At 41.0% G+C, this 26999-nt stretch overlaps 2 protein-coding genes across 5 annotated transcripts in view; one reads left to right on the top strand and one right to left on the bottom strand.

Moving 5' to 3' along the window:
• The window catches only part of Capza1 (capping actin protein of muscle Z-line subunit alpha 1), a 42304-nt gene extending 18274 nt beyond the window's left edge, over positions 1–24030 (bottom strand). Inside the window, exons 1-3 of the mRNA XM_031375075.1 lie at positions 23830–24030; positions 2345–2408; positions 289–340 (exon numbers count right to left, since the gene is read on the bottom strand). Coding sequence (XP_031230935.1) covers positions 289–340; positions 2345–2408; positions 23830–23868 — 155 coding nt within the window. The 5' untranslated portion in view covers positions 23869–24030. The remainder of the gene's footprint in view (positions 1–288; positions 341–2344; positions 2409–23829) is intronic.
• Positions 24031–24484: 454 nt separating this feature from the next.
• Positions 24485–26999, top strand: part of St7l (suppression of tumorigenicity 7 like) — a 68587-nt gene continuing 66072 nt past the window's right edge. For 3 of the 4 annotated variants that reach the window (XR_004119743.1, XM_031375072.1, XM_031375073.1), the window contains exon 1: positions 24485–24798. Coding sequence is in view for 2 of the 4 variants with exons in the window: in XM_031375072.1 (XP_031230932.1) it covers positions 24585–24798 (214 nt within the window). In the remaining 2 variants the exon portion in view is untranslated. Of the gene's footprint in view, positions 25378–26999 lie in introns of all 4 variants that reach the window. The other variant, XM_031375074.1, reaches the window with a different exon arrangement.

Genomic DNA, 26999 nt, shown 5'->3' on the forward strand with positions numbered 1-26999 from the left:
TGTTACCCTGGGCCAGAATCAATATGGCCATTGACTATGGACTAAACACTGTTGACCACGGAGAAACAAACAAACCACATTCTTTTAAGAGTCTATTCCCTCAAATACATGGTCATAGCTATAACAGAAAAACAGAGATTAACTGCTTTATTTTACTATCAGCAGCTTATCCACTATTAGAGCAGCACTCAGTGGGATGAAGTGTGATTGTTGGTTTGCAGTGCTGAGCCATACTGAGCACCTTGCACACGCACTCTCCTCCCAACCGCAGACTTAAGAGGTACTTACTGTGCTGCCCCTTCCCTGAGAAGATTGTCATTATTAAGCAGTAGCCGGACATCTGAGGAGGAAAGCATTGGAATATTGAGTACAGAACAAACTCAAGAAATTTTAGCCCATTTCTAGAAGAAAATTCGGGGCTTGAAAGATGACTCCAGTTATAATCCATGTGTGGAAACTCTAAATATGGTACTGAGCGGTGGCCAGTAATGCTTATAGGTTCCTACAGAATTGTCTGCTATAATAACCCAACAAAAATTCTCAAGGAAGTTATTCATCTCTCTTCCCGCTCCCCTGTCACCCTTTCTTGACAGGATCTCAAACTCAGGTTGCTTGAAACTCCCTTCATGTAGCAGCTACAGTGACCTTGATCATCATGCCCAGTTTATGTCATGGTAGGGACTAAATCTGTTCGTGCATGCTAAGTAGGCCCTCTACCACCTGAGCTACATTAAGGACATTTTTCCTAATTTGTCTGAGGCAAGAGTCTCTGAGCTGGCCAAGACAACTTTTTTTCTTTCTTTCATTTTTCTCTTCCTTGGCTGTCCTGGAACTTGCTGTCTGGCCTAGGCTACAATCGAACTCACAGAGATCCATCTGCTTCTGCCTCCTGAGTGCTGGGATTAAAGACAGATGCCACCATGCCAAGCAGGACTTTGAGCTTTTGATCCTCCTGTTTCTACCTCCCAAATGCTGGGTTTATGGGTGTACACCACCACACCTGGCACAGATAAACTATCTGAAAACCAAGGTCTCTTTTTTTAGTTTTGAGACCAGGTCTCACTATGTAGTTGAGGTTTTCCTGATTCTGTAATCCCTCAAGTGCTGGGATTACAAGTATGTATCACCACGCCTACCCAATATTCTATGGAATAGATGAAAGTCTTGAGGGGATGATAAAGGTCAGTCTGTAAATTTAATAATTTTTTCTGATTTTTGTTTTTTAAACAAAGGTTCATTCTATACCTTAGTCTGGCCAGAATAAGAGGAATTCTCCTCCTTTAGCCTCCTGGGTACTGAGATTACAGGTGCGGGCCACCATTTCTGGGTGAATCTGAATTTGTTTGTTTTGTTTTCTGAGACAGGGTTTCTTTAAGTAGCCCTGGATGTCCTGGAACTCTGTAAACCAGGCTGGCCTCAAATCCTGCCTGCCTCTAACCTCTGCCTCCCAAGCACTAGTAAAGGTGTGTACCATCTGAAGTTCAACCACACTAGTCCTGGGAAATGTCCTGTGTATAGGACTTGAGGAAAGGCAGTGAAAATTGAAGCTTTTACCTCTCATGATAAAACTAAAAGCACAGGAAGAATAAAAAAGTAATAAATTTGAAGTCAATTTACTGTCACTCCTTTAAAATATGAAGCTATGTTAAATCTCTATTCATTTTTAGTTTTTAGACAGTCTTTAGTCCAGGTTGTACTGGAATTTGCAGCAATCTCTCTTCTTCAGCACCTCCAGGGCTGTCCCAGGGCTGGAGCTGTAGATGTGAGCCACATGACAGCTACCTGAAGTCTTTGCTTATCTGAGAGCGATATCCTAATTGATGGGTTAGGCAAAACTAAATATTTGACTTCTGTAATGACCATTTAAGCCTGCTGCCTATTTTGAGAAAATACACTTAGATTCAACACTCCCTAGTGCCAGCGTCTGTGTCATGACTCCTTGCCTGCCTGATTACCAGATCTAATTTCTCCCGAGAGTTGAGGGACCCTCGACTAGTCCGGCCCCTGCAGGTAACAATCAGGAAAGAGTAAGCACTCACTGCTAGGTGTGTTGGTGCATGCTCATGTTCTAAGACTCAAGAGTTCAAGTCTAGCCTGGGCCACAAAAGACCAAAATTTAAAAAGAAAAAGGGCTGGTGAGCTAACTCGGAGCTTGGTGCTAGGCTTGAGGACCTGAGTTTAGTTCTCAGGACCCAGGTAGAGGTAGAAAGAACTGATTCTCACAAGTTGCCCCCCTCCCTTAAATAAATAAATGAAATGAAAATTTAAAAAGAAAAGGGAGAAAGCTAAATAGTGACAGTGCTTAAGGAGTACTCACGACAGCTCAATATTAATCTTTACTTACCATTGAATACTTCATTAAACTCTCCTGGAGGTGCATGGGTGATGAATTTAGCGGCTATGCGGACCTAAAGAAAAATAAAATTTATAGCAAGTGTACTGTGAAGAGAAACATACAGCTATTTATAGCCGGGTATCATCTAATCCTAGCACTTAAAAGACAAGTGGATCTTGAGTTTAAGGTCAGCCTGGGCATATAGAAGGACTATATCTATCTCTCATCCTACAAGAAAAAGGCCAACAAGACAAATAATTTCTTAAAAAGATTTTTAAAAATTTATTTTATGCACATGAGTACACTGTCACTGTCTTCAGATACACTAGAAGGCGGCATTGGATCCCCATTACAAATGGTTGTGAGCTACCATGTGGCTGCTGGGAATTGAACTCAGGACATATTGAACCCTACATGTTACTTTTTAAAATTCTTTGCCTTAGGGCTGGAGAAATGGCTCAGGGGTTGAGAGCACTGACTGCTCTTCCAGAGGTCTGAGTTCAATTCCCAGCAAACCTCTTTATGCTCCCCATGGCGATTCATTATGAAAAAGACAGCCCATGGCTCTAAATTGTTTGACTGTTCATCATGGAAAATGGATGCATACTTTACCATACCAACTTATCAAGGTGTACCTAAGATTAAATACCTGTTGCAGGGAGGAATATTTGGGAAGTTTATTGGCTAAACCCTCAGGGCCTCTAAGTAACTCATTACCGTGGAGAACTCTGTTCTGGGCTTACTGGACCACAGGTCACGGTTCCTTATGTGGGGAGTGTGGCAGGTGTTCCAGGCCAGGAACCTGGCAGGGAGCAGGTGTACCCAAGTCTCCGAGTCTCTGGTTCTCATAACCATTCTACCTTACCAAGCTTCCTGGCATGGTTTATAGTCAACACAGGAGGCTGAGGAGACCAGAAGAGGGCAACAGATCTCACAAGTGGGTCTCTTAAGTTTGAGGCCAGCTTGGTCTACACTGTGAAACCAGTCTTGGAACCACTCCACTCCTCAAAAACAGCAGTCATATGATCCTCCCAAATTTTACTAGAAAAAAGATGACAAAACTCAACAGTTAGTTTCTTAGAAACCAACAAATTAGTAGGTTTTGGAAGTGTCAGAGTAAGTTTTTAGAATTCTAAAGCAAACCACATAATGAAGAAAATCAAGCATTGTCACCAAATTTCAAGGCAGCCACTTGTACTATTCGACTGTGCATTAGAGGCACAGAGCACTATGGAGACACCTTCCCCTACTGCACATGGGAACGGCCTTGTTTTGTGCTCTACTTATAGTCATTCTCCAAGTGTTAGGATCTACCCGGCATCTCATTTTTCCTTATATATTTAACCTTTCATTTTATGCTTTGGGCAGTTCCATTTTTTAGTTTGCTAAAATGTTCTTCAGCTGTGCCCAGTTTGCTGTTCAGATAGTTATTTTGACTATTCCAAGTTTTCACTTTCCTGATTTTTAGTGATTTGTCTCTACAAAGACAGACACCAGCTATTCCTGTTTGGTGCTCTTTCTAGCATTCCTGTCCATTTCATCCACAGCCCGTCTCTAGTTCTTTCAAGGGCAAGGCTAGGTAGGTAAGCTTGCTGCTTCTGATCAAGTTATAAACACCTCCTCCCCACCCTTTTTAAAAACTCCCCTCAAGACAAGTTTTTTCTATACAGCCTGGCTTTCCTGAATTCACTATGTAGATCAAGCCGGCCTCAAACTCACAGAGATCCACCTGCCTCTGCATCGCAGTGGTATTATGTGCTACCACTTCCTGCATGAATACCTTATCTTTTGAGTAAGCCTAAGGGCAGCAGGCTACCTGTTTTTGGAGGTAGGGTGGGGTGGAGGAGAAGGGGCTGAGACAGGACCTCATATAGAAAGTAGTGCAGTCTGGCCTCAAACTCAGTCTGTAGCTCAGACTGGCCTTGAACTCCTGCTTCAGCCACATGAGTTCTGGGATTACAGGTATGGACTCTATGTAACACTATTCTCAGTGTTCATTCTCACTGTTATATTCTGAGAATAAATTCTGATTCTGTCAATAGCTCAGTCTAAATGGAGGAAAGCTAAACAGTAATCCCTCAATTAATATGCTCTAAGAGTGCTCTGGGTCTTTCTTGCCTTATTCCTGAAATTCCTCTAGATGTGCTTCTATTTGGCATTTGACAATATCTACATACAGATACCCGATAGTTACAAAATGATGGAGATAATGATAATTAGTAGGCCTGTGCTGGCTAGTTTTTAATCAACCCGACATGGGTTAGAGTCATCACCTAGCCCTTAAACTGCAGGAAAGCTTGTAGGGCATTTTTTAATTTTTTTAATGACTGATGAGGGAGGGCCTAGCCCATGGTAGGTGGTAGCATCCCTGGGCTGGTGATCCTGGTTTTATAAAAAAGAAAGATGAGCAAGTCAGGAAGAGCAAATCAGTGAGCAGCATTCTTCCATGGCCTCTGCACCAGTTCTTGCTTCCCAATTTCTGTCCTGATTTCTTTTCAGTGATTAACTGTGATATGAAAGTATAAGCAAAATGCTTTTTCCTTCTCACTTTACTTTTGGTCATGGTATATTTCATTTAGTCACAGCAATAGGAAGCCTGAGCAATGCCTAACTTAAAAGGAATTCTTCAGGCTAGGTCTAGCACACAATGGAAGAAAAACAACAAAAGCCCCCTAACATTTAATGTGCCACTCATGAAGATGTTAAAGTCACAGAGATAGAAAAAAGACGATCGTCTAACAGGTAAGACAGCTCCTATTTCTAGATTAGCATATTTCATATGATTTTAAGTTCTTCATGGTCACATCAAAGCTAAACCATTTTATGTGTAAGTATGTAGAGGTACATACTTGTCATGGAAGGTATGTGGAGGAGGTCAGAGGAAAACCCTCCAAAGTTGGTTCTTTTCTGCCACCTTGTTGGTTGGATCCAGGAAGGAACTCAGGTGCTTCTACCCACTGGCTCTTCTCTCAGGCCTTCCAGCCGTTCTTACACAAAACCCAACCAACCAACCAACCAACCAACCAACCAACCAACCGAGTCTCACAAGCCTTTTGAAACTAAGCTGGAAGCTGAGTGCACTAGTACACTACTCAAACCTGATGGGAGCCAGAAAGATGGCTCAGTGGGTAGAGGCACTTGATGCCAAACCTAACAACCTGAATTCAATCCCTGGAATTCAGAATGTACCTGGTGGAAGCTGAGAACCACTACCTCAAATTGTCTGCTAACCTCTCTGTGTGTGTGCAAGTACTCATATAAATTCACTCTAAACAAGTAAATGTTTTAAAAGTTAAATCACCGCCGGGCAGTGGTGACGCACGCCTTTAATCCCAGCATTTGAGAGGCAGAGGAAGGCAGATTTCTGAGTTCGAGGCCAGCCTGGTCTACAGAGTGAGTTCCAGGACAGCCAGGGCTATACAGAGAAACCCTGTCTTGAAAAACAAACCAAAAAGAAATTAGTAAATCTTTTCGACTAATAAAATCTGTTTTCCTTTTTTGGTTTCTATGCAGTACTGATTCTCCTAGATTATACTATGTAGACCAGGCTGGCTTCAAAATCACAGAGATCTGCCTGCTTCTGCCTCCTGCATGCTACCACACCTGGTATGGACCTGTTTTCATTGTTTATTTGTGGCAAATGAGCCTAGCTGTTATATCACCTTCTGCCAGTGTGTTTCTCACGACACCACGGAAATGTGAACCTCTTCTCAGTCAGGCAAAGTGCTTATATTACAAACCTAAGTATATGCTGATTAATGAATCACCTAAAACACATCTTTGAGCTGGTGGAGAGGGGTGGAGGGGTGGCTCAGACCTTTAATCCCAGCACTCGGGAGACAGACATATTTGGATCTCTGTGAATTAGAAACCAGCCTAACCTCTCAGCCTAGAGGAAGAAAAGTGTCAATAAACAGACTTATAGTGGAGAAATTGACACCTCCATTGAGTATTTGACACTCACACAATCATCCAGTACACAACTGGGCATAAAGGAAGGAACCATTAGTTTTACCTATGTACACAGGAAGGGGGCTGGTCTTCAAAGGCAGGTATCAATATTAGAGATGGATTTAGAGACCCAGTAGATGAGAGGAACAAGGGTGGGCATTTTGGGTAGAAGAAAAAATATATACAAAGTAACATGTCAGAACAAACTGAAGATATTAAAGAGCTGCAAAATGTCAATCTGCAACTCTTCATAGTAATTCCTTTGGGGGAGAGGGTTATTAAAACCACCAATACTAATCAATTATGCTAAAATATAACTTATTTACATTAACAAAAATACATTTACTGCTTTTCTTCTTTTAAAATTAATCACGTTTTTTTCTTTTTCAAATCTCTTAGATTTAACATCTAATGCAATAGATTACAGTCACATAAAGAAAAACTCAAAATTAATTAGGAATGTACTGTATTAAATAAAGAACAGTGAATAAAAGACAAGTGACATTAAAATTAAAAAGAACCAAGCTGCCATATGTGGTGGCTCATAACTCTAATACCAGCACCCAGGAGGCTGAGGTAAAAGGATTGCTGTTTGAGGCCAGCCTAGACTCCAGAGTGAGACTTTGTCTCAAAAACAAAATAAACTGAAGGAGGCTGGAAAGAAGGCTCAGAGGTTAAGAGCACTTAAGACTCATGCAGAGGACCCAGGTCTGGGCCCCAGTACCCATGTGGCAGCTCAAAGACAACTGACTGTAACTCTCCAGTTTCAGGAGGCTTGGAGGTCTTGTTTTGGTCTCTAGTGGATATTGTATGTATGGGGTGTGCTTACATGAGACAAAAACACTCATACACATAAAATAAAACAAACCTAAAATAAAAAAGGTCGGGGAAGGCAAAAGAGTGAAATGGGGCATTGTCAAGATGCTGATGACAGCACAGGAGGTGAAATGGTCCCTCCTCCACCAAGAGTTGGCCTCCAGGATTCATTTCTGTATGTGAAATTGTTTACATGAAAGGCTGCTACGTTAGATTACATTGAGAGAGAAAAACTAACCACAAGTTCCCTTCTATTCTCTAAAGAAAAGAGCTCATGTGTTTAACAACAGCGAGAAGAACATCAAGTACCAGTATTGAATTCCGGTTCATGTGCTAGAAAAAAGCAACCTCCAAGCATCTGAGACCACTGAGAATATTGACAGCCTTTGAAGTATTACACTGATTTTTCACTCTTTGAATGCAATGCCATAAAGCTAGCTCCAAGTAGTAAGACTTTATATACCCAGTCTAAATTAAATACTAAAATCTGATCAATAACCTAGGAGGCTCCTCTTCCTCAACTCTATTTTCTATTACTTAGCTTCTGAACCTGTCTCAGAACTACTTGCAATCTTTGTTGTTGTTTTTTTGGCAAAAGTAAGCTACTAGAACAGTGGTTCTCAACCTGTGGGTTGTGATCCATGGGGTGTTAAACAACTTTTACAAAGGGGTCACCTAAGACCGTCAGTATATCAGCTATTTGTATTATGATTCATAACAGTAGCAAAATTAGTAATGAAGTAGGAATGGAAATAATTTTACGGTGTGGTAGGTCACCATAACATGAGGGACTGTATTAAAGGTTACAGCAGGGCTGGAGAGATGGCTCAGTGGTTAAGAGCACTGACTGCTCTTCCAAAGGACCTGAGTTCAAATCCCAGCAACCACATGGTGGCTCACAACCATCCGTAATGAGATCCAACGTCCTCTCCTGGAGTGTCTTAAGAGAGCTATGGTATACTTGCATATAATAAATAAAAGTCTTAAAAAAAAAACTTATAAAAAAAAAAGGTTACAGCATTAGGAAGGTTGAGAACCACTGTGCTAAAGGATACACAGTCATTAAGTTCTATGTTTCAGCTCAATGGTGAGTACTTGCATAACAAGCATAGATCCTCAGCACTGCCATAAAATGTTCTTTCAGTGCTATTTATTTAATATAAACTATAGCTGTTACAGCCTCTCTACTCATTCATTTCTAGTCCATTTACCTGCCTTTTTTTCTTCAGGGAACTTGTCATCACTAAACATATAACTGTTTATTGCTCAGTTTTTCCAAAAGAATGGACACAGCATAGAGCAGGGCCAGCAAACAGCTACTGCAGGGGGCAGAGGGTAAGTGCTCCAAGGCTGGTTATATACATCTTCTGCCCCACAAAATGAACAGACATGACTGTGATCAAAGGCCTTCTTTGTATTGCTAAAATTTGTATTTCATGAAATTTTTAAATCAAGAGAGATTACTCTTTGGTTTGTTTCAGGCTTTGTAAAAGTAAATCGCAGGCTGGATCTGTCTCATGGGGTCACAGTATACGAACTTCTGGCACAAATGTGTAAGAACTTGTCATGTTTGCTTATTGCTATACACCAAAAGCTAAGACCTGGCAAATACCTTCTACTAAAGCAAACAAATGAATATTATTCTTCTGTTTACACAACCTTCCTTAAAGCTTCTCTTTTGTGCTTTATTAAAGTAAGCATGAAAAAGACCATGATCTGAGACTGTGCCTAGTCTACAGGGTGGAGCTGAAACTAAAATCTAGGCACTTGACTACAGTATATATCAAAAGAGAGCAAAATTTCTGAGTATTTAGTGTGTCATAGATTTGGCTTTGCCCCTTTTTTTTTTTTTTGAGACAGGGTTTCTCTGTGTAGCCCTGGCTGTCCTGGAACTTACTCTGTAGACCAGGCTGGCCTTGAACTCAGAAATCTGCCTGCCCCTGCCCCCCAAGTGCTGGGATTAAAGGAGTATGCTACCATTGCCCAGCGCTCTTTTAGTTTTTTATGTTGTATGTATGAAAGAGAAAGGGAGAGAGAATGATGCTTGGCTAAAATTTGTGTTGGGGCATGTTTTTGTTTTGTTGTGACAGGTGTTTGTTCTGTAGCATAGGATGACTGAACATGTGGCAATCTTCTGGCCTTAGTATCTACTCTGGGATAACAGGTATGATATATGGCATACCATGTCTAGCTCCAGATCTTTTTGTAAGAATTAACTGTACCTTTGCTTTTGAAATCTGTAGCTTTAAAAAAATTGGGAAGGATATGTAAAATGATAAATACTAAATTTAAAAGTCAAAATATTATCATCTTGTTTTAAAACTGGGGTGGTGCTCCTAATGGGATAGGAACTCCACAGGAAGACCAACAGACTCAACTAACCCGGACCCTTGGGGTTCTTGGAGACTGAACCACCATCCAAAGAACATACATGGGCTGGACCTAGGCCTCCACACACATATGCAGCAATGTGCAGTTTAGTCTTCATGTGGATCCTGAACAACTGGAACAGGGACTATCCCAAAACCTGTAGCCTGTAATATGGGGTATATTCTTATAGCTGGCCTGCCTTGTCTGGCCTCAGTTGGAGAGGAAGCACCTAACTCCACAGAGACTTGAAGTGCCAGGGTGGGGTGATACCCAGAGGACCCCCACCTGCTTAGAAAAGGGGAGGGGGAGTGAAGGAAAGGATTCTGGGAGGGAATGACCAGGAGGTGGGCAGTGAGCAGAATGTAAAGTGAGTAAGTAAGAAGTAAACAACAACAACAAATGAGGGGTGGTGGGATGGCTCAGTGGATATGGGTTTTTATTGCTCAGCCTAATGATCAAGTTCAATCTCCACAACATACATGGAGGGAGAATTGATTCCCACAAGTTGTTTTATTAAACTTCACCTTCATTTTGACCTACTTTGCCTACTCCATTTATTTATTTTCATGTGTATGTATGTGTACCATATGCAGGCAGGAGCCCACAGAAGCCAGAAAAGGACAATGGATACTCAGGAACTGAAGTTATAGGAGGTTGTATGATGCCTGATATGGGTTCTGGGAACCAAACTGGGGTTCTCTGCATGAGTATGAAGTCACTTATCCATTCCCATTCCTTGATCCATTTAAAAAATTCAAATCCTAAAACAGCCATCAACATTGCATCTGCAGAACCAGACTTTTAAGTGATATAAAATTCTAGGTGGGTAATATACACATCCCACTTACCAGCAAAGGCAGTCAGGCTTTATTGTCCAAATTTCTGCTTACTAATCTGCTTGGTGTTTATCAGTCCTTTTATCACTTATGAGTTTCCTCTTTTGACCTTGACTTACACTGCCCTGGAATTCTGTGCCTCTCGTCTCACCTCTGCCTGTCAGAATCTTTCCATCTTTAAGACTGGGCCCTTCTGTTCTTTCTAAGAGTATTCCCTAGTAAAAGAATAATCCTTCATGCTCCTATCACATTTTGCTTAAAAATTTATCAGAGTATCTAAAATATAACTGCTGTGCCAGAAGATCAAGTTTTGCTCTGAGCAAACTTGAAATTTGTTTACCTTTTCCTTAATACAGTCTAACAAATTAAATAGAATAGAGCAGGTAGTAAATAAAAATGTCCTACAAAATCTCTTTTGAATAAAGTGATAGATACTTGTCTTGTTTTAAAATACTATGTTGAGATACCATAACAAAACTGAAACATAGTTTTTGGAGTTGGATAGACTTGGTTTTAAATTTCAGTCTCACTTTTTAAAAATCCCCTTTCTCCATTTGTCTGTCTTTCCCACTCCTTCCCAAATTTTATTTCTTGAGAAAAGAGGCTCATGCAGCTCAGGTGGCCTGGACTTCTGTCTCCACCAAGTGCAGGGATTACAGAGATATGCACCATTTTTGCCTGGCTTTAATTTTAATCTATTAAAATTTCTTTGAACTGCATCTTCCCAAAGGAGGCCAGTATCTATTCGTTAGAATTGCATTGGAGATGGGATGCAGTGGTAGCGTGCTTGCTTAGATAGCATGTACCTTAGGTTCAAATCCTCAATATTCTTCCAATTGAATTGTTTTGAAGATTGAATGCCAAGACTATCAGAATATTTAAATAGGACAAGCTCAATAGATGTCAGTTACTATTACCATAACAGGTTACAATAAGATAGCTGATAATTTAAATTATTAAGGTGAATAAACTATTCAAATTACCAAGAAATTACTTCCTCTGATCTTAAACTCCAACTACTCCTGACTCCACCTTCTTTCTTCAGAAAACCTTTGCATAATAGCATCATAATTACCATATATACTCCATCACACCACCATTCTGATATCCAGTAATTAGCAGAACAATACTTTTATTAACCAAAATGTTCTTCTAAATGTCTTGCTTCAATTTTCCTTGAATGTAGTAACATATTCTCAGTTTTTTCTTTTAAATATTTTCAAATAGCATATTTATTTCAGGAAAAGAGAACAGTAGTCAAAAACAGTGCCTTTGCCGGGCAGTGGTGGCGCACGCCTTTAATCCCAGCACTTGGGAGGCAGAGGCAGAGGCAGAGGCAGAGGCAGGTGGGTTTCTGAGTTCGAGGCCAGCCTGGTCTACAGAGTGAGTTCCAGGACACACAGAGAAACCCTGTCTCAAAAAAACCAAAAACCAAAACCAACCAAACAAAAAACAAACCTAAAAACCAGTGCCTTTATATTTTGCTTGCTTTTATTCTACTCCTTTCCCAGAAATATCAGGAACAAAAATAGTTGGCTTTCATTTCTTAAAAGGAATGAACTTTACTCCTATCCTGGTAGGAAGCTCTGTCTGCATAGAATCCAATGCTGTTCCTTAAGGGAGATTTACCCATTTGAAGACATTTAGGATGTGATATACACAAGCACAGGACACACAAGCTGGCCTTGAATTCAGCAATTCTACTACCTCAGCTTATAAGTGCCTGGATACTAGGATTACAGACAGATATGAGTCACTTTGTACAGTGTTGCTCTCTTATTTTGTTTGTTATTTTGAGACAAAGCCTCACTATACAGCTGGCCTAGAACTCACTCAGTATGCCACCAGGCCATCTTCAAGTAAAGATCTGCCAGTCTTTGCTTCCCCAGTGCCAGGATTAAATGCCTAGACTTTCCTTTTTTTTTTCCTTTTTTCTTTTTTGAGACAGGGTTTCTCTGTGTAGCCTTGGCTGTCCTGGAACTCTCACTCTGAAGATCAAGTTGGCCTTGAACTTAGAAATCCTCCTGCCTCTGCCTCCCAAGTGCTGGGACTAAAGGCGTGCGCCACCACCGCCCAGCAAATGCTTACACTTTGTTGTTATTGCTGCTGCTGCTGTTCTTGTTCTTCTCTTTCCTTCCTTCTCCATCTTCCTCTGTTCTTTCTATCTATTCATCCATCTATCCATCTAAATAAGGCCTCAGTAACCCCCAAGGCTAGCCTTAAAATCACTATGTGGCTTTAAACTTGAGAAGATCTTGCTTCAGCCTCCTAAATTCTGAGATTATAGGCATATGCATTTTTTAAAAACAAAAGATACTTTGCCTCAATGGTTTGATTTTTAAATTTTTTAAAAAATATTTTGTTTAAGTATGAGTGTGTGTGTGTGCGCGTGCATGAGTGCACTCCTGTGGAGGTCAGAGGATCATAGGAGTTAGTTTTCTTCTGCCACCTCCAAAGGTTGAGAATTGAGAAGATCAAGGCCAAGATGAAAAGAGGGCAGAGAAATTTGATAAGGAGGTTCTGCAGCTTAATGTGTGTTGTGTATTTTACTTTAGCAAATTTTTAATTAAGGGCATACAAAGACAGCTGGAATTGGTAATTTTTTAAAAATGCAAGTGCTACTTTAAAACAGATTAATTTGCTGACCTTCCCTACTTATTTATCTGTAACAGTTTGGAATTTACATCTATAAAACTTACTGTTCTAGACAGTTTCTTGGTGATTTACCACATGCTTCAAAATCAAATGCAAAAACAACAAAAAACCTACCAGGCAGGTCTGACAACTTGAACTCAGCAAGAAAAGGTCCACCTTTGCTATCTAACAAGTGCTACATCTCACTGCTTTGGCTTTGTTGCATGCAAGCTGGGCCTGTCTTCAGCAAGAATTACCTGGCCTTTAATGTCTCTAATTATTTTCCATCTACTGATACCCAAATCTCTGCCCTCTGGCTATAAATCCTAGCTGTCCTGCTGTAGTAGGAGTAGAGAATAATCTTTCCTTTGTGGCCACAATCTTGCACAGTTTCTTACCATTTTAGCATGTACCAAATAATTTTTCCTAATAGGAGTTACCACTATATGTTATACCAGTTCATACTATACTGTCTAAAAATGATACACTTAAGCATAAAGTTTACTATAAGGAAAACAAAACAAAACAAAAACGCTGGGCTTAGTGGCACTTGCCTTTAATTCTAGCACTCAATTGGCAGAGGCTGGGGGATCTCTTTGAGTTTGAGAGCAGCATAGTCTACACAGTAAGCTCAGACTCATTCAAACAAAACAAAACAGCTGTCTATTTTATAGCTACCGTTCCCAACCATTTTTATGTCTCCAAGCACTGAGTTAGAAGAAGATCATCTTCATTCTGGGCTCTAAAACATCCAGAATTTTTTTTTTTTTTTTTTTTTGGTTTTTTGAGACAGGGTTTCTCTGTATAGCCCTGGCTGTCCTGGAACTCTGTAGGCCAGGCTGGCTTCGAACTCAGAGATCCGCCTGCCTCTGCCTCCCAAGTGCTATGCTGGGATCATAGGCGTGCGCCACCACTGCCCAGCTGTTATTCCTTTTTTAAGTTAACAAAATTTAGAATGTTATGTCAACCTAAGTGAAGATTAAGAAAAGTCCTATCTGATCATAAATGCAACAAGTATATATAGAGGAATGGAAAGGACCCTAGTGGTTTAATTAGTAGATCTACCCAGATATTTAAAGAACTGAAGCAGAACAGAAAGACAGGAAAATTGTTGGGACATGTTAGTAAAGCCCTCATACACATAAAACATAAATAAATAAATTTTCATAAAACATTTGAACTATTAAAATGCTAAAGAGAAGGTAGGGTTAGCAGTAAGAGCCTGTGCTGGAGGGTCACACAACAGTGGGAAATAGCATTTGCCTTTGGGATCTGGTACATATGTTTATGACATTCTAAAGTAAACATATACCCTTAAACCAATTTTACTTTTCTTTGAAGTTACTGGGAATCAAACTGTTTCCCATGACATCTTTCCTACTCAATTGCTTGGATTTAGTTTCTTTATTTGTTAGTATAATTCCTATGCACATTGATTGAGGACTGTTTTAACTATCCAATGAGATAAACTATACTTAGGCACAATACATGATTTTATCTCTTAAGCAAATGGCCAGGTATTACAAATTTTGAGTTATATGTCCTCTTTTAAAAGCTCTGACCTTTGTGTTAAGTGATCTGTTCATTCACTCAAAACAAGGAATGCAAACAAAAAACAGTTCATTAGATCCCAGGCACTGAAGTGGCACTAAAGATGAAGTTAGACAGACAGACAGACAGACAGACAGACAGCCATATAGGCTCCACAATGGTGGTGCACACCTTTAATTCCAGAGCTCAGGAGGCAGTTGGAACTCTGAGTTTGAGGTCAAGCCCAGCCTCATTTACAGAGTGAATTCCAGGGTAGTCACAACTATACAAAGAAACCATATCTTGAACTCCTCCTGCAATATAATTCACAAGGCAAAGTCTGTCCATTTAAAAAACCTACCACCTTTCTTTGATACAGCCTTCCTGCTTTTATGTTACACTATGCCTTCCACAGTAACGTCTGCTTCACTCAGATTACTGTATCTCACAACTTAAAATATGCATGGGCAAGCAGTAGTAAGGATAAATTTTAGATACTGCTCAAAACTGAGTAGTATAACATGAAGAATTTATAGTAACCCAGATGGAAAGGAAGGAAAGGCTGGAGGCAGAAAGAACAATTAAAAATGCTGTAAGTAAAGGGGGCTGGAGAGAAGTCTCAGCAGCTGAGAGTACATATTGCTCTTGCAGATCTGAGTTCAGTTCCCAGCTCCCAGTGAGGAGTTCGGCAGGGGCCCTCACAACTGACTTTAACTCCAACTGCATGGAATCATGGTATCCAAGTCCTTCTGGACTTTCAGGGAACCTACACTCATATGCGCATACCTCCCCCTGCTCCCCACATATACATTCACAATTTTAAAAATTAATGATGAAAATAAGTCTAAAAATGTAGTTAAAGAGCCTGAAAGGGTGATATACCTTTAATCCCAGCATTCTGAAGGCAAGCAGAGGCAGGCAAATCTGTGAATTTGAAGCCAGCCTGGTCTACATAGCAAGCTCCAGAACAGCTAAGGCTAATAGACAGAATCTGTCTCAAAAAACTAAAATATGTAGTTCTTTTGAAGGCAGGTAGATTTCTGTGAGTTGAAGGACAGCTTGGGCTACAAAATATAAATAAAAGGGCAGGGGGGAATGGCTCAATGGGAAAGGGCACTTGCTGGCAAGCCTGATACCTCAAGGTCAATCTCTATAACTGGAACGGTGGAAGAAGAAACCAACATGCTGTAAATTTTCTCCTCTGGTTTATGGGGCAACACACACAGAGTAAAAAGAAGTTAAAAAACAAAATAAATGACTGGGGATATATAACTCAGTGGTGAAGTGCTTGCTAAACATAGACAGACAATGAAAAATAAAAGGCCTCCAAAGAAAACAACAGTACAGGGATGTGGGCAGGTTGAGTGAAAGGTAAGGTAGGGTGTGGTAGTGAATGCCTAAAATCCCACTGGAGGTGTAGACATAAGTTATTACTATAACTGAGCATCTGAATAAAAACGGCTCCAATAGGCTCATAGGGTGTGGCACAGTTACTAGGAGAGGCCTTGCTGGAGTAGGTGTGGCTTTGTTGGAGGAGTTATGTCACTAGCTGGTAGGCTTTGAAATCTCAGAAGTGTCATTGTCACTTCCTGCTGCCTTCCGGTCAAGAAGTAAAACTCTCAGCTGCCTCTTCAGAACTAAAAGTCTGCCTGCTTGCCAGCATGCTTCCTGCCATGACAATAACAGACTAAGTCTCTGAATTGTAAGCCAACCCCAATTATATAAGAGTTGCTATGGTCATGGTGTCTCTTCATAGCAATAGAAAAGTAACTAGGTGTGGGGTGGAGAGATGGCTCAGCGGTCTTGAGTTTTAATTCCCAGCAACCACAGGTTGGCTCACTACCATCTATAATTGGATCTGAAGCCCTTTTCTGGTGTGTACTCATATATATATGAAATAGATAAATCTAGGAAGGAAGGAAGAAGGGAAGAAAGAAAGGAAGAAACAAAGAAGGGAAAAAGAAAGGAAGGAAGGAAGGAAGAAAACAAACCTAAGACAAGGCAAGAGGATAATCCTTTCTATATGAGCTCCAAGCCAGCCTGGCTACAAGAGACTCTATCTCCAAAAACCAAAAGCAAAAACAGGAAAAAGAGTCTCTTGGGCTGGATATAATTTGGTGGTAGCATGCTTTTTTAGCATTCACAAGGCCCTGTGTTCAATTTCCAGTACTGAAAAATGGTATTTTGTGTTCTTCTGCAAGTAAGAGAATAATGGAGGGATGGGTAGGGCAAAGTTCCAGAGAATGCGCTACTGGGGATAAAGCAGACAAGCATAAGGAATAGCTTTGCAACCTTGAACTCCACTTGGCTTGGGCTTTACAAGCATGTGTGTTGTTTTAAAAGGATCTCACTGTAGTCCTTAATGGCCTTGAAATTTTTATGTAAACTGGTCTGACCTTGACTTTACAAGATCTACCCACCTCTGGCTCCAGAGAGCTGGGATCAAAGGCATTCACCACTATGCTCATACATACTTACACTCCTTTAATATCACTGAACTTGGCAACCAAGAACCCTTAATGGGAATGTGCTAAGCACATGCGAGTCCCTTCTAACAGTCCACCTAGCAACCTTTTGGCCAACTAGGACTCCCATTCACTCCAAGTAAACTTCTCTCCCCTTGGAAAATCATCAAAAACTTCCTTTCAGGTAGGAAAGATAGGAAATTAATCAGACCTAACTAGTTTTGGGTGTTTCCAATAAAATAAATGGTAACCTTAAGTGAACTTTTGGGGGAAAATCTTCTATTGACCACCTTATGACTAAGAATAATTAGGCATAAGTATGAATAAAATTTAAATTATCATGGGATGGGACATGCCAATGTCCAAAGACTTACATAACCCAAGCCTATCAATCAAAACAGGAACCGACTTGGCTCCAGCCCTTAGTACCTCTCTCCTTTAGAGACCATAAAGGCAGCTCAGGCAGTAACCTTGAGCCGTCGCTTATTCTCACTCATGGGCCAGCTGTTGAGAGTGACTATTTTTTTCTGATCTGTATGATGGTTTCATTTTTGAATTAAGTTTTCTTTCACTGCAGATCTTCACGTGCTAAAGACTCCAAGAACCTGGAAACATCAGGCCCAGATCCTGACCACATGCAGTAAGGAACAGTATGTGGATACTGAAATCTAGTTCAAACAACAACAAACCAAGTAGTCTTTTGCCTTCACTATTATGACTAATTTCCTCTATCTAGGTTTTCAATTTCATGATCCATATATAAGGAGTTTATTTATTTTTGGCAAAGAGATGTAAGAAATTTGTACATTGGACAAAGGAAGGCACAAAGAATGCCTGGTTGTATGTCTTTTTTCCAAAGGAAAGGACTCATCAAACAAAGGAAATTCCCTTAGGGTCTTTGCAAGGCTCCTTGTAGGTACACATACACAGGAGCAATGGCGCACACAGGGGTTGCAGCTTTATGAGATCTATAGGAAAACCCTGCTGAGGCAGGTGGGGGAGCTGGGGGGCTGAATGTTCCCAGCAGTGGCCTAGCACAGCACCAGTAACAGCAGCAAGTGCTCAGACATAAAGATATACAAAAAGGCATTCAAACCATAGAGACTATCAGAAAATGTACTTTATAAGAGCCAACCGAGAATTATTAGGAATCAATGGATCTTTTTCATACAGTTAAGTCTGTAAACTTATATTATGTTCTTGGTGTTGTGCTAAGCAATAGATAAAAAGTCATGATTCCAGTTACCAAAGAACTAACTCTGCTTGTTATCAGAGGAAGCACAGGAATGAAGACAATCTAAGAACCTCTGGAACATTTTAATGTTTCAATTTTTAAAAGAAAGATCTTCTTCCTCCTCCTGCCCCCCCATCCCCCGCCCTCTCTCTTTTCCAGAGAGGGCTTTTCTGTGTAGTTCTGGCTGTCCTGAAACTCTGTGGACCAGGCTGGCCTTGATCGTATGTAGATGCACCCACCTGCCTCTGACTCCAGAGTGCTGGGACTAAAGGTGTTCCTAGCGCTGGGTTTTAACTCACAATTCATAGGAAATGGTGTAGTATGAAATGAATGGCTTGAGTGACAGAGAGACCTGGGGTCTGCAGTTTATGACTAATACTACTACCCCATTTATACCAAGGCTGGTTCCAATGGAAGTTCACCATTATAAAGAAATAATAATAAACATATAGTCACGTGGATAGTATCTCTTTAGATTTTGTGTTCTGGTTCAGGATTTTGTAAGGAATTATAAGACTTCTATCATCAGTAGAGCTAACTAAAGGGCATGAAGATGAAAATGATAAAATGTTAACTGATGACTTAGAAAGTCATCCTACAAGGACTAAACTCATCTAGTTAAGTATATGATTGAGGATATCCATCCTAAAAGTAGATTTTAACATGCTCCAACAAAGCTCTTAAATCCTAGCTTCTGTTTACAAATTTAAAAACTGTTGCTATTATTAAAGTAGGGAGGGAGTGTGCATCTGTCAAAGCACATGTGTGGATGTCAGGGGACAGCTTTATGAGGTCATTTCTCTCCCTTCACATTTACATGTGTTTCGGACAGGGAACTCAGGCACCAGGTTTGCCCAACAAGTACCTTTACTCACTGAGCATCTCTCACTGCCCTATTTATATTTTTTACATCTCTACTATATAATTTGATAAACTTGTTTCTAGAAGGAGTAGGAAGAAGAGGAGGAGGCAGCAGCAGCTTTTACAGTTTACACTTGTAATTCCAGCATTCTGGAGGCTGAGACAGGATGTCAGCTCGAGGGCAGCCTTGGTTATATAACCAATTCTAGGCTAGCCTGAGCTACATACTAAGATCTTGCTTTAAAAATAGAACAAAGAGGGAGGAGGCAACAGGGGTTTGTTTTTGTTTGTTTTTTTGGTTTTTGGAGGGGAAACTGGGAAAGGAGAAATTCGCATGTAAATAAAGAAAATTTCTAAATAAATAAATAAATAAATAAATAAATAAAAAATAGAACAAAGCAATTAAACAAAAAAGCTTTAAGCCAGGTGTGATGTGTGATAGCCACGTGCTTATAATCCCAGCATCCCAGGAAGCTGAAACAGGAGTACCCGAAGAGTGTGAGGAGACTGTGAGCTAAACCAAACAAACTCTTACAAATGACACCGCTGTCTAAATTAAAATTATACAGATCCACTACTCAGTATTTTTAAAGGTGTATGCACATATTTTATTTATTAGGTTAAAAAGGAAAACCATGCTAATCAGTTTTGTTTAATCCTAGAATTCTTTTCACATTGCTGGAAACAACAAACCGAACATTAAAAAAACAACAAACCAATGCTGAATCATGAAGTAAAGAAAACATGTAAGGCAGAGAGCCAAAATGCATCACTCATTTCATACCTCAAACTTCCTAATCAAGCCATCTTGGTCTTGGTAGGCATTTGGAACCAAGTTAACTGAAAAGCATAAGTACCTGGAATAGTTTCCAGAAACTTAAGTACCGGATAAGACTAGAAGCACTTATCTGCCGGTTACTACACTTCTTACTTCCTGCTTTGTTTAAACAGCTCATTCTGACCATTTCAGGTAATGATGCAGAAGCGAGGTGGGGGTGGGGATAAGGGTAGGGGTGGGAGGGTGGGGCTGGGGGGGGAGATAAAAACAAAACAAAACAGTAGCAACAACAACAAAAACAAAAAAAAAAACCCTTCCTCTTTTAAAGTGATAAAATAAAAGCTTTAGCAGCGGGTTATAAAAATGATTTTACTTGCTTTTATTGAAATGCTTGAGAGAAATCAAAGGCCTCAAATGCCAAACTTATGTAAGGGCTTACTGCTTTACAAAACATACAAAGATTATTAAATTATTCCTTTTAGCACCACACCATACATATTTAAAACAGAACAATAACAACAAAACATACCTATCCCAAATCAAATGTATTTGAAGCCTTCAACAAGAAGAAAATGAAAATTCTGGATTTCTTTCAAGAATTTAAAGTAGAAACTACCGCTCAAATATCCTGCAGACCCGAGGCCTGGTCGGGGACTTTGTTCCTGCAGACCCGAGGCCTGGCCAGGACTTTGCAGATGCTGGTGAGTGCTCTACCACTGACTGACCTACATATCCAGTTCATCTCCCACCTCCCTTTCATTTTTTTGAGACAGTCTCACCACATTTGCCAGGCTGAACTTCAATTTGCTCTGTAGCCTGGGCAGACCCTACATTTTTCTATCCTCTTGCCTCAGCTTCCTAAGCAATTAGGATGAAAGACCTGCGTCACCAGGCCAGGAAAGATTTTTAAGATTAGTTTGTACTGCTTGGATGGTGGCTCACTACTATAAGCCTGACACCAATGACCAAGAGACAGAAGTGTCAGATAGGAGTTATGTCTGGGCTACACAGTGAGTTCCAGATCAGCTTGAGCTACAGAATTTGGACTTGTCTCAATAAATCAAAATAAGTAAACAAAACAATAATTACTGCAAAAATCTCATCAGGGGTTACTTGCTTATGAATCCCAAGACATTCAAATTAGTAAAATATTTTCTCAACACACACCACCCTAAAGCATTTAATTAATTAATTAATTTTTAAAGATTTATTTGTTATATGTAAGTACATTGTAGCTGTCTTCAGACACACCAGAAGAGGGTGTCAGATCTCATTATGGATGGTTGTAAGCCACCATGTGGTTGCTGGGATTTGAACTCATGACTTCTGGAAGAGCAGTTCAGTGTTCTTAACCACTGAGCCATCTCTCCAGCCCCAACACTTTTTTTAAGAAAGGATCTCATTCATGTAGTCAAGGATGGGCATGAATTCCTAGTCCTCTTTGTCTTTATCTCCCAAGAACTGTAATTATTATAGACAGGACCACCAAGACCAGCCTTTTCCCCTACCCTTTTAATTTCTGTTAAAATCAATCTAAAGATTAGAAGGAAAAGCAGGCAAAGTAGGTAAGAAGCTCAAAAATCAAGAAGTTTTACTAAGCCCTTTCTTTTCCTTCTTTCCGAGACAAGGTTTCTCTGTGTAGCCCTGGCTGTCCTGGAACTCTCTGTAGACCAGGTTAGCCTCGAAATCCACCTGCCTCTGCCTCCCAAGTGCTGGAAAAAAAGATGTGTACCAGCACCACCCCCCCAAGCAACCATTTCTTTCTACTCATAGATTTAGAGAGGTACGAATGTGCCTGTCAGCTCTGAAGAAAGGAACCTAATAAAATGACAGGAATCTTAAGTTACTAGGGTCTTTCTATGTAGTCCTGGAACTCACTATGTAGACAAGGCTGGCCTTGAACTCAGAGATCTACCTGCTTCTGCCTCTTGAGTGTTTAAAGGCATGTACCACCATGCCTGGTTCAAATCATAAGGATTTTTACTGTATCGTTATACTATATTATCTACACCAATAAAGATAATGTAGCCAACTAAACACAAAACAAACCAAAACAAACCTCCATTAAACCCAGAATCGTGGGAGGCAGAGACAGGACAAACTAGAGATCAGTTCACTCTACAGACCAGCTCGGGCTACATAGCAATAATTCATCCCAAAAATAGAAAACAAAACAAAAACAAGCTCTTTACTAAAATAGGAATGGGATTTATAAAAAATTCTGGGGCAGATTTACTAGTTATGATTGGCTTGTTCTATCATTATTAAAACTAAGCAATAAAGTTAAGTGTGATGGTATGCACCTGTAACAGCAGTATTTGAGAGACAGAGACAAGCAGACTAGGGGTCGGGATCACTCTATAGGCTGTATAGTGAGAGGTCTACACAAACCAAACAAGACCCAGTCTCAAGAAAAGGAATAAAAAATTTCACTCTAACTTAACGTTATGTGAACCAAAAGTATTTGCTTTACAATAAACGTTGTCAGTTTTCTTTCCAGTGTTAGTTTTGATTTCCTAGGTCTTTAACATTTATAATGCTCAATGTCCAAATAAGAGAAATCAATACTAAAGTGTTATTTGGTGGCTTTTCAGTTTTTGTCCCGCTAACGCCGAAGTTCAAACACAGGATGTTGCACATGTGAAGTGCAACATCTACCAACAAACTGCCCTCCTGGATCCCGTTAAGTGGTTTATAAAGGTGTTAAGCACCTTTCTTAGCATTTAAAGACAGTGGCCCATTCATACACAGGTGTATATTAAATTATTCTTTTTGAAGAAGTGATCAAAAACAATCTGTTCCCTCCCCAACAATCTTCAATTTCTTTTTCTAAGAACACAGGCAGATTTTATAGAACATTGGAGGGCACGTTCTTTGTAACACTGCACTGTAGGAAACAAAAGACATATTCTTGTCCCATAAGTAGTTATCTAATGAGACCATTCTAACTTCTAGCAATCCCAAGATTCTGTGTTTACTAAAGAACCAAGTACTTCTTTCCTTTTTGGACAAACTGTTTAGCAAATGTATGTTGTCAGAAAAAGTTATCCTATCAAATTTGGAATACACCCTTGTATTTAAAACATCTTTAAAGATCTAAGTACACAAACGACACTCTGACAAACACAGCTATAAAGCACCATAGTAGGTCATCAAAAAAGGGTTGGGTTGTTTCAGCAAAACTGAATGTGTTAAATGTGAGGTTTATTTACTACATAACCTTTCTGGAGTTGAAAAAAGTCTGCTGGCCATTTCTCACTGTTTAACAGGAAGTAAAAAAAAAAAAAAAACTACTTTGAAAAAAATTATAGTTAAGACAGAAGGGACAGAGTCACCTTGGGGCTAAACGTGCACACAAGAGAGCATAAGCAGGAATAAAGGTGCTGGTCAAATTCTTAAGCAAATCCCCCGAGGTTTACTGATTTATTTTTATCCAATTAGTTTAGTCGTCAGTAGTTGAGAAAAGACGAGGGCGTGTAGTTAGGTGGACAGACACCACCAGAGGACCTCTCCCTGACAAGGAGTCCTGACAGCAAAATCACTTCCTGAGGAAGGAGGAGCAAAAGGGAAGTTAAGAAGGCCACTCTGATCAGGAAGTGACTCGTTCTAAACTAACCCCAATCGTACCTATAAATGGGGGGATGGGTGAGTTCCAACAGCCAAAAGCGGTAAAATAACTGCTGCCTGACACGTCCCGACATCACCTTCACCTCCTCTCTTACAATTACAGAAAAGAGTCTACAGTTAAAAGTCAATCGGGCAAAGTGTCTCCTCTTTTGAAGGAAGGTTGTGTTCTGTCCGGAATGAAAAGAAGAGTTGAGGAATGGGGGACTGGGGCCACCGTGAGGCAAACGAAAGCTCCTTTCAGGAAGGAAGCATCCCGGGTGCAGACGGAATATGCCAGCACCGGGAAACAACCTTCTTTTTCCTGGGGACACCGCCAAGTTTCCCACTGCTGCCGACTCGGACCCCTGGGCTCCCTCGGGGGAGGAAGTAAAAGAGAGAGGCGGACCCCTTACCTTCTCCTCATCCGACACCCGATCCTCAAAGTCGGCCATCTTGGCTGCTCTGGCCCAGCCCGGCGGGCCGGCGCGAGGCAGGTCGGGAAGGAAGCTGAGTGGTGGAATCACCGAGGGGGCCGTCGGAAGGACCCGCCCGGAAGCTCCGGCCAAGGGGGCGCCATGTCAGTTCCGCGCGGGCATGACAGCCTAGAGTCGGCGTTCTAGGAAGTAGGCTTTGCCCCTCAGGGCTTTACAGTCTGAACATCCTTCTCCTCACTGAATTTCAGTCACTTTCCCATTCGTCCTGGCATGCTTGGTGGCGTGTCTCGACTGTCCGTGGCGCCTGGACTCCCTCTGGTCAAGTAGCAGTTCCTACACTTTATTATAAGTTTTTCTGATCCCGTGGGTCTCCTGAGTCCAGTGCACTAAGAGTTGCTCGGCTCTACGAGACATCAGTACTTTTCCAACCCCGGCACAGGGCGAAAGGTGACCCTCAACCACGTATGGAACAAAAACCACTTCCCTCCAGCGCCACACTGAGTCCGTATCTTGCAGAATAAGTGCCACCATCAGATCCTTCCCCGTCCTCCCAGAGGACTAGGTAGCCCCTCTGTCGGCCACCGTGCTCCGACACCTTCCAGATCTCCGTCCAGTTCCCCAGGACTCAGCCTAGACAGAGGCCAGCTTCAAGTCCGCCACTATCCCAGGATTCCCAACTCCGGGTTTCCGGCCCTTCTCCCCTCCCAGGTCCCGGCGCCTGCCGGAGCCGCAAGATGGCGGACGGAGACTACTTCGCGGAAGCCGCGCGGGCTGTGGGGTGTCCCCATGCACCTGTTCCCGGCTTGGGCCTGGGCCCGCCGCTGGGCTGGAAAGAGCGGCTGAAGGCTGGGTTGGCGAACTCTGGGTCCACGCTGTGGTTCCTGGCGGGGCTGGGGCTGCTTTACGCTCTGAGGGTCCCGCTGAGGCTGTGTGACAACGTGACAGCGGGTGAGAGGCCCAAACCTCCTGGACAGCCGGGGACAAGCGCCAAAGATCAGAGATTCTCGGGGAGTCATGGAGGGCTTTGCAGAAGGGAAATTGGTGTTGCATGCTCCAGTGGGTTTATTTTGTTTTCTCTTGGGCCACAACAACCGGGCAGCTGATTGTTAAACCTGTGCTGCAGTTTATCGGCCCCTCCCTAGAGCCTCGAAGGTTCGCCCTCTCTGTTCTGTCTACGTTACCACGGAAAAGCTACCTGACACGCTGCAAGCTTCAGGTGGTAAGACAGAAGGAGAGCATTCCCAGATATGCACACACAATTTATATTCGTTCTTATCGTTTGCAAAGCCCCATGAAAAATTCTACGTTTGAGTCTCCAGCTGCCTAACTTAAAGAACCCACACCTAGAAAACCAAGACAAGCACATGTCATACAAGATAGAAAATGCTATTACTTTAATGGACCATACTTATATTGTAAGACAGTTCAATTAAAAAAACGTTTTTTGTAATCTTTTTATCCTTTAGACTTTATCACGAGTCATAAGATAGTACAGGAAAGGGGGAGGAGAGAGAAGCACAGACAACGGTGGGTTTGTTTAATATTTACCTTCGGCAGTTGTACAATATTTGTCATGTAGTCTGGGCTAAAGTTTTAAAAACTTGTTAGCAGTGTTGATCCATGCGGATTCTGCAAATACTGTTCCCTAGCCATAGGTAGGATGAAAAGATGGGGTCCTGGACCTGCTGTGGTGTTATTGCAGTATTTCTTTCTGCAGCCTCAGAAGGAGATGGAAATATTTCTGTTAGATGCTGACTTTGTTAATTTTTCTGTCTGTCCTTTGAGAAGGCAGTGGTCTCCCTTTTCTGTCTCCTGAGATGACATGAAAGGATAATGTTCTAAAATGCTTCGTGTATTTTAGAAGATAGGTATCACATATTGTTTAATTTGTCTGGAATACGTTGATGAAATGCTTACTGGTAATTTGTGTGCTCATTAAAATGCTATTCATTAAGTTTGTCATTTATTTTTCTGCTGCTTCTTGTTTGAGGCCAGGATGTAGCCAAGAGTGAGCTTGAGCTCCTGGTCCCTTGAGCCACTTGTTAAGTGGTGGATTTAGAGACATATACTAGCTAGCCTGGCTTTAAAAATTGTTTTTATACACCATCTCTCTTTATAGTCCAGGATATCCTTGAGCTGGAGACCTTCCTGCCTCAGCCTCCAGAATGTTAGCATTGCAGGTTTGAACTATCAAGCCTGCTAACTTTGGCTTATTGGCTATGTTTTAAATACATATACCATTCAGATGAAAGCAGTTGACTATTACAGATTTTTGTTTCTTTTAGAACACAAAATTGGGGCTAAGGATGTAGCTCAGTTGATAGAGTACTTCCCTAACATACAGGAAGTCCTGGACTTCAGTCCATAGCACCCATAAACCAGGAATGCTGTTACATGCTTGTGATCCCAGTACTTGGGTACATACAGATATATCACTTGTTCAAGGCCATCCATCCTCAACCACATAGTAAGTTTGAGACCAGCTCGGACTATATTGTGAAAGTGCGTCTAGCTTTTTATCCTTATATATTTGCTAAAGTTCTTATCTAACTTATGGCTTGTATTTTAGATTTTCAGATAACTAGGCTAAATTATCTCACTGTAACTTGATTTTCTTTTCTTTTTTTCTTTCTTTGACCCTAGGTATTGGTCCTAGGGCCTTGTACACACTCATTTTGACTTACTTCTTATTTAACTAAACAACAGTGTAAACCCCCAGAGGAGAGTCTCAAGATATCAGACAATGGAGACTTAAAGTCACTATTGTTTTAATAACTTTTTCAAATGAATTTCACTTTAGGTATTAATGTAGACAGTTACTGACTTAGGGCAGTCAGCTTAGAATTTTTGAGCTTTGCAATAGTGGAAAAGTTGTCTGCATCCAGTAGAACTTTTGGATTTTGATCTTTTCCCATCATGATCTCTATGATACTGGGCAGAAACAGTAAAGCAGTGCTATCCACAGCATTATGTTGCTGAGTAATGGCAGCTGGAAGGTTAGAGATGTAGCCTACATTTTTACCTGTTGTATTTTCAATCTATAGGCTCATTTGAACATAACCTCATCAGAAGCCAAGCTTCTTCACTGCTTACCTCCCTCCATTGAAACATACTTGCATGATTGCAATGGACTTCAAATTTTTACTTTG

Source organism: Mastomys coucha, unplaced genomic scaffold (genome assembly GCF_008632895.1).
Source record: "Mastomys coucha isolate ucsf_1 unplaced genomic scaffold, UCSF_Mcou_1 pScaffold16, whole genome shotgun sequence".
Taxonomy (NCBI): domain Eukaryota; kingdom Metazoa; phylum Chordata; class Mammalia; order Rodentia; family Muridae; genus Mastomys; species Mastomys coucha.